Genomic DNA, 7,579 nt, shown 5'->3' on the forward strand with positions numbered 1-7,579 from the left:
CCTCTTCCCCTTGGGGCTACTCCTGAAATTCCCCTGAGGTTCCAGGAAGAGTCCAGTATCATCAGCAGAGTTCCCCTTCAGAGCTGGCCTGTGACTTGGGGAAGTGCTTTGCCTTGGGCCCCTGGGGTTTCCCTGGGCTCCTGGGGAAGAAGCCTTGCCTATTCATAACTGGAAACTCATCATGGGCTCCTGCCTTTCCCACTCCTCCCAGGGTTTTGGCTTCAGAGGACCATGTCCTGGCCTAGCTTGGGCACTAACCTGCTTGGCAACCCTGAGTGCTAGCCTCAGCCCTGAAATGGGGGCCCGGGGGGGGGGGGGGGACGACACCAAGCCCTCCTGCCCAGGATCTGGTAGAAGAGACAGTGTACCCTCCAGTGTAGAAATCACTGGTGGTAGCAGGCACTGTGTCAGCTTTTGCTGTAACAAATTCCTTAGGGGAACATCCTGGAGGGACAGAGAAGAGGGAGAGGACACAGGGCAGGGGCACCACAGCTCTAAGGCCCTGGGGAAGGTGTTGTGCATCTGAAAAGCCTGTGCCCAGGGCTGAGCAGCGAGGAGCAGATCAACGGGTGGACGTACGCTTCTAGGCTGCGGCATAAATCGAGCGTATTGGGGCCCGACTGTCCCTGCCACACACCCTCCCTCGCGAGCTGGTCCCAGGACCTCCCCCAGTGCACCCCACCCCCAGTCCCCGCAGAGCCCGCGCGAGGCTGCGGGGGCGGCACCGGCGCCTTCCTGCTCTGCCCTTGTATGGTGACCTGGGGGCTGGGCCAGGCTACTTAAGGCCGGGCTTCTGAGGGCGGCGGAGCAGACGGTGGGGCCTCGCGGAGTGCCGGGTTTGCGGTAGGAACGGGGACACAGAGGGGAAGAGCAGGAAGGGGCCGGCGCCATGGGGCTAGAGGAGGCGCACGAGTTGGAGTGCACGGCGCTGGGCGCGTTGCTGCGAGAGCCGCGGGAGGCCGAGCGCACACTGCTGCTCGACTGCCGCCCCTTCCTGGCCTTCTGTCGGCGCCACGTGCGCACCGCGCGGCCTGTGCCCTGGAACGCGATGCTGCGGCGCCGCACGCGCGGCCCGCCCGCCGCCGCCCTGGCCTGTCTGGTGCCCGACCGTGCGCTGCGGGCACGCCTGGCCCGCGGGGAGCTGGCGCGCGCTGTGGTGCTGGATCAGGCCGGCGCCTCGCTGGCCGCGCTGCCGCCCGACTGCCCGGCCCGGGTGCTGATGACTGCGCTGCTACACGAGACCCACGCCGGGCCCACCGCTGTGTGCTTCCTCCGAGGTGAGCGGCCAGCCCGACTCTCCCCGCCCGGCCTTCTTACCCATCCGGCCCTCCAGCTAACCTACCCCGGCTCTCTCCGCAGGAGGCTTCGACGCCTTCCAGGCCTGCTGTCCTGACCTGTGCTTGGAGTCTCCCGCAGCGATGCCGCCTGCTGGGAAAGAAAGCAGCCGCTTAGACCCCAGAGCTCCCTTCTATGACCAGGTGAGGTGAGATCAGGGTTCCTTGTCACTGTCTCCGTGTGTGTGTCTGACATGGGCGGCTCCTGTGGCTCTGGATGTGTGCAGCCTATTTGGAAGCTGGAGGCGGAAGTGTGTATCTGTGAGGGTATCTGGCCCTGGTCAGGACTGGCCCAGGGCTCCTCCAGGCCTGAGCGCAGCAGACTTGACCTAACCCCATCCCCCTCTGCCTGCAGGGTGGCCCCGTGGAGATCTTGCCCTACCTGTTCCTAGGCAGCTGCAGCCACTCTTCTGATCTGCAAGGGCTGCAGGCCTGCGGCATCACAGCTGTCCTCAACGTCTCTGCCAGCTGCCCCAACCACTTTGAGGGTCTTCTGCGCTACAAGAGCATCCCCGTGGAGGACAACCAGATGGTGGAGATCAGTGCCTGGTTCCAGGAGGCCATAGGCTTCATTGGTATGAGGGACCTCAGCCTTGGGTTGGAGGATGCTCAGGGGAGGGACTGGGGCATGGTCTCCTCCCTCCTCAACTTCCCATCTTACTGACCCTCTCCCATTGTCCTTGCAGACTCCGTGAAGAACAGTGGAGGCCGAGTGCTAGTGCACTGCCAGGCGGGCATCTCCCGCTCTGCCACCATCTGCCTGGCATACCTCATACAGAGCCGCCGTGTGCGGCTGGATGAGGCCTTTGACTTTGTTAAGCAACGCCGGGGAGTCATTTCCCCAAACTTCAGTTTCATGGGGCAGCTGCTACAGTTTGAGACTCAGGTGCTGTGTCACTGAGGCAGGGCCGAGGTGCACACAGCCATGATCCTGGGGACCTGACCAGGAACAGCTGGGCTCCCTTCCTGGCCTTACAGCCCCCTCATCTCAGGGAGAGCTCAGCTTCCAGATAGGGGTACTGGAAGTTCAGGAATGCTGGATTTTCTCTCCTGGTGCTCTTCTACTAGGGGTATGAGGGCTGGCCCTCATTTGGGGACAAGAGTGAAGGGTTTGTCTGTGTCCCTCCTCCCCCATCCTCTGGCAGAAACTAACTGGACTCTATACCAGTGGATCCACTGGTCTCACCACTATGTTGAAGCCCTTGGCAGCCTGAGAGCCCAAGGAACAAGCTGTGACAACCAGGAGCACTGTCTGTGAGTGGCACAGCCCAGGGCCTGGAGCCTGAGACCTGTGCTCCTGGGGAGCTGGGCTCCGGGAAGGGATGTGTCCCCTGCGTGTGGACCTCTTGCTTGTGTGTGTATATTTGAGCATTTCACACCTGTGTTGGCACTGGAAAGTTATTTGTGTTCAATTGACATTTAACACTCCACCCCTACTTCCTCTCAGCCCTGTGGGGGGGGGGGGAGGGCTGGAAACTTAGCACTTTATATTTATACAGAACTTTGAGGATGTGTCAATAAAATACTGTTTTGTTTAAAAAACAACTTCCCAAGCATTTGGTCTCAAGTCAATGTCTAGGAAAATGCTCAAAAGCTGTTTCTTAATCAGAACTTACCTTTCCTTGCGCCTCAGGGTGTGGGAAACAGAAGGAGGAAGGTGCACACTTAACTCTCTGCCCTCGGCCCAAGCTCTCTTATGCTGGTGGATTTTCCCAGATATGGTTCTGGGAGACTGGCTCCAACCTTATTCCTGTTACAGGCATTGGTCCTATGAGGAAAAAGCTGTGTCCATGACTCAGAACTGGGTCCAGTGCTGCTGTGGTCAGACCCCACTTCCTTCCTGGAGCATGTGGATAGGTGTGTGGGGTTGTGTGTGTGTACACTCATGTATGTGGCCATCCTATGGGTGTGGGTGTCTTGTTCCTGGCCTGCACACACCTATATGTCTCATGCATGGGTGTTCCTACATTTGTGTGTGTCTGTGTGTGGCCATGTCTCTGACTCTCCTATGGCAAATGAGTGCCTCTCCACTTGCCCCAGTCAGGCAGCACAGCCTCTCCCACATCCCTAGACGGCTCCAAGGCCTCAGAATGCTTGTCCATGCTGGGGCTCGTGACAGCCCCTGTTCCAGAGCTCCTTGTCCCCAGAAGGCATGTGTCATGGTATCTAGTACTGTGTATGTGTCATCAGGGATGGGTACCATTGCTCTTCACACCGTCCTATGCGTGTGTCTTCACTGAACATTGGTTACAAACCCAGGGTGTCTAGGGAGAATGAGGTATTCAAGGTGACATGACAGGCCCAAGCAGAGGGTGCCTGCTGAGGCTGCCCAAAGGGTGTGGAAGCCCTTGAGGACAGCTCTAAGAGAGCCCATCCTGCTTCAGCCCTGATTCTGACTCTCCAGGCTACTCAGACACTCGGGGTGTCATCTCTCTAACTTTGTTTTGTCCTCCCAAACGCACCCCAAGGATCATTCTGCAGAATGTCATTGTATCACTTACTAGGGGTGTTCAGAGTACCTGGCAAGGCGTATCTCAATGGAGCAGTGGAGATTGAGTGTGTGTGTGTGTGACAGAGACAGAGAAAGGGACAGATAGGAAGGGAGAGAGATAAGAAGCATCAATTCTTTGTTGCAGCACTTTAGTTGTTCATTGATTGCTTTCTCATATGTGTCTTGACCAGGGGGCTACAGCAGGGCAAGTGACCCCTTGCTCAAGTCAGAGACCTTGAGTTCAAGGCAGCGACCTTGGGCTTCAAGCCAGTGACAACTGGGCTCAAGCTAGCGTCCATGAGGTCATGTCTATGATTCCGTGCTCAAGCTGGTGAGCCCGTGCTCAAGCCAGCAACCTCAGAGTTTTGATTCTGGGTCCTCTGCATCCCAGTTTGATGCTCGATCCACCGCGCCACAGCCTGGTTAGGCTTAAAAAAATTTTTTTGTTTAAGATTTTATTTATTGATTTTAGAGAGAAGAGACAGAGAGATAGAGAAAGATGGGTGAGAGGCAGGAAGCATCCACTTATAATAGTTGTTTCTCGTATGATTGGGCAAGCCTGAGGGTTTGTACCAGCGATCTCAGCATTTCAGATTGATACTTTGATCCATTGCGCCACCATAGGTCAGGCTAAAAATTTTTTTTTTATTTGTTGATGTTGGAGATGGGATTATTGATCTGTTTCCATATGTGCCCTGATTGGGGATTGAACTAGCAACCTCTGCACATTGGGATGATGCTCTAACCCAGTGGTCCCCAATCCCCGGGCCGCGGACCGGTACCGGTCCGTGGGCCGTTTGGTACCTGTCCGCAGAGAAAGAATAAATAACTTACATTATTTCTGTTTTATTTATATTTAAGTCTAAACGATGTCTTATTTTAAAATAATGACCAGATTCCCTCTGTTACATCCATGTAAGACTCACTCTTTATGCTTGTCTCATAAGTTCGACAATTATATTTTAAAATACCACAGTTTTTACCCCGGTCACATAATTTTATTTTGTGCATTTATCCATCCCACCCTAAAGGCCAGTCCGTGAAAATATTTTCTGACTTTAAACCGGTCCATGGCCCAAAAAAGGTTGAGGACCACTGTTCTAGAACAGCTACAATAATCGCTTCTCGGCCTTTTGGCTAAGATCAAGTGTAGAACAGCTACAACTACCTTAGTTATTTTCTCAGTTTGTTTCTTCTGTAAGGTGTCTCTATTATTGGAAACTTTCTGAGCTATCTCTAACAGTTGGGGAATTACTATCCCTGAGAAGCCTATTAATTTTTGTAGCTTCTTCCTAATATCTGGAGCTGCCTAGGACACGAAAGCTAAGTTAACTGCCCTAGCATTTTCTGAAACCTCTGGGTGTAGAGGTGAATAGACCCTGTAGGCTTCCTGCAGTCTTTCTGAGAAAGCCACGGGAGTCTCCTGAGGATCTCCAATAACTTCTGACACCTTAGACAAATTCATGGGTTCTTAGTAGCTCCCCAGGTCAAGGCTAACATAAACTGGCGAAAAGTGTTCAGAGTTTCCCATACCGCTGTGGTGTTAGGGTTCCATTCATGCCGACAACCGGAAACAACTTCTCAAGGTGGTCTCAGTTATCCTCCTCAGACTTATTCCTAACATGGCAGCTTTTCTCACCTCAGTTTTGATTCTTTCCCTCTCTTCAGCAGTGAACAAGGTAACCAGAAGCTACTGACAATAGTCTCAAGTGGGGCAAAGTGTGTACAATACAAATTCTAACAGTCCTGTTAGGGCCTGAGGCTTCTTTGAGAAAAGAGGATTTTGAGCCTTCTAATTATACAAGTCACTAGAGGAGAAAGGGATTTAAACTATGAAAGGTGGCTTCCCTCAGGGGCAAAATGGGTTTAGAAGGGGCAGTATTCCCTAAGTCTTCTCCTCGGGTGTGGCTCTAGGTATAAGGCAGTGATTCCCCGGAGCCAAAGCAGAGGAAGTAGGGGGGCTGTAGCAAGGGGGTGGCAGCCCCGCATTCCTCTAGCACTCTCTTAGGTCTTTAGTTTTAGCTTTAAGCAATATAATATTTCTATGAATTTTGCTTTGCTATTTTTTTATAATTTGTGGGCTTTAGAACAGTTTTCTCAGTTGCCTTTCAAAAGTGACAACCATCTGCTGAGGCCACCTTGGGATATTTGCTCTCCTTAGTATAGGCCGGTCAGTACACACCCCTGACTAGGTCAGACCTGGAGATGGAAGTTTCCCTCAGCTTTCGGTAGATGGCCACTAAACCATATGGAGTTTATGAATTTCCCTTCACTTTTGCCCTCTGGTTTTAAGCCAGAAATTTCCAATTGAAATTGTACCAGAGATTTTCCTGAAAAACAAGAAAACCTACAAAACAGACAATTTACTATCTACATTTATTCTTGACTTTTCAACACAGTTTAACAAACAAGAAAAGGGGTTGCCCCATGAGGGGCTACTTAGGTGCCTGCCTGGCAACATCCCTTGTGGGAGCTTAGGCATCTCGTAGCATTGGTGGAGCCACAAACTGGAAACTCAGGTGCAGGCACCAGAGATCCTTATTCACATACTAATCACTCAGGGGTTTTCAGTGTAGAGACAGAATAACAAAGCAAAAGCAAAGGATGAGGTCTCAACAAGAACAGACAGCACAAATAGACGTGTCCCGGGAAGCCTGAGGTGGAACTTAACTTAGGCCCTGCAATGTCTTCCCTGAGAGCACACTTACTCTCTGCCAACATCTTGGCCCTGGAGAGCCCATTGTGTTAGTGCGATCACGTCTGATCCTTGATCGCAACAGGTGCAAGCAAGACTGCTAGCCAGAAGCAGGTTACGAATTTGAGCAAATTGCAAATTTGCTCTACTCACCTCCAGAGGCTTTTTAGATGACTCCAAATGGGTGGATGGACATGCTGATTGTCCACAGCTGACTGTCGGCCAGACAGAAGAGACCAGCGGAGCTCTGGAACATCACAAGTGGCGCCTCCCCTGCTGGGTTCCCGTTCCCGGCAGTCAGGCCGAGGAGGCCAGTTGTCCGTGTGTGGCAGAAACCAAATGTGTCCAGAGGACTCGATCCCGGATGAGCCCCCAAATGTTATGTCTGGACAGCGAGGAAACAAAAATTTTGCCACACAATTAAGTAGCCAAATTAAGCAGTCTTTAATATAATGCCGGCAACCACGAGTGAATTCACATCCTCAAGAACTTGCGGCCCCTGGCCCTGGCCGGTTGGCTCAGTGGTAGAGCATCAGCCTGGCGTGCAGGAGTCCTGGATTCGATTCCCGGCCAGGGCACACAGGAGAAGTGCCCATCTGCTTCTCCACCCCTCCCCCTCTCCTTCCTCTCTGTCTCTCTCTTCCCCTCTTGCAGCCAGGGCTCCATTGGAGCAAGGTTGGCCCCGGCACTGAGGATGGTTCCATGGCCTCTGCCTCAGGCGCTAGAATGGCTCTGGTTGTGACAGAGCAACACCCCAGATGGGCAGAGCATCGCCCCCTGGAGGGCATGCCGGGTGGATCCCGGTTGGGTGCATGTGGAGTCTGTCTGACTGCCTCCCCGTTTCCAACTTCAGAAAAATCCAAAAAAAAAAAGAACTTGCGAGCCCCGAACAAACTCAGGGATTTGCTTTTAAAGGCATAAAGAAGCGAGGGGATGAGCGCCTAGCCAAAGCAGTTTACAGAGTGAAACAGGCTTTCGGTTATTGTTGGAACAATCTAGGGAGAGAGTGCTTGGTGAAGCATTTTACAAATAGAAAAAGAATGTGCTCGGTTATCTTGG

The 7,579-nt window shown here is 52.9% G+C and overlaps 1 protein-coding gene and 1 pseudogene across 1 annotated transcript; both read left to right on the plus strand.

The window, feature by feature from the left end:
- The first annotated feature begins 813 nt into the window (after positions 1 to 813).
- Positions 814 to 2,793, plus strand: DUSP2 (dual specificity phosphatase 2). Its single transcript, XM_066372321.1, has 4 exons — positions 814 to 1,277; positions 1,360 to 1,478; positions 1,690 to 1,909; positions 2,021 to 2,793. The coding sequence occupies exons 1-4, from the start codon at positions 890 to 892 to the stop codon at positions 2,233 to 2,235; spliced, it is 942 nt and encodes a 313-aa protein (XP_066228418.1). The 5' UTR covers positions 814 to 889; the 3' UTR covers positions 2,236 to 2,793.
- A 2,149-nt stretch (positions 2,794 to 4,942) lies between these two features.
- LOC136401791 (U2 spliceosomal RNA) lies at positions 4,943 to 5,107 on the plus strand (annotated as a pseudogene).
- Positions 5,108 to 7,579: the final 2,472 nt, after the last annotated feature.

This window comes from Saccopteryx leptura, chromosome 3 (assembly GCF_036850995.1).
Source record: "Saccopteryx leptura isolate mSacLep1 chromosome 3, mSacLep1_pri_phased_curated, whole genome shotgun sequence".
NCBI lineage: Eukaryota > Metazoa > Chordata > Mammalia > Chiroptera > Emballonuridae > Saccopteryx > Saccopteryx leptura.

Bases quoted from the DNA above. Each gene is read 5' to 3' on its own strand.
- DUSP2 (XM_066372321.1), top strand. From the start codon at position 890: ATGGGGCTAGAGGAGGCGCACGAGTTGGAGTGCACGGCGCTGGGCGCG. The intron at 1,278-1,359 runs GTGAGCGGCCAG...CTCTCTCCGCAG, and splicing joins CGCTGTGTGCTTCCTCCGAG to GAGGCTTCGACGCCTTCCAG. The intron at 1,479-1,689 runs GTGAGGTGAGAT...CTCTGCCTGCAG, and splicing joins GAGCTCCCTTCTATGACCAG to GGTGGCCCCGTGGAGATCTT.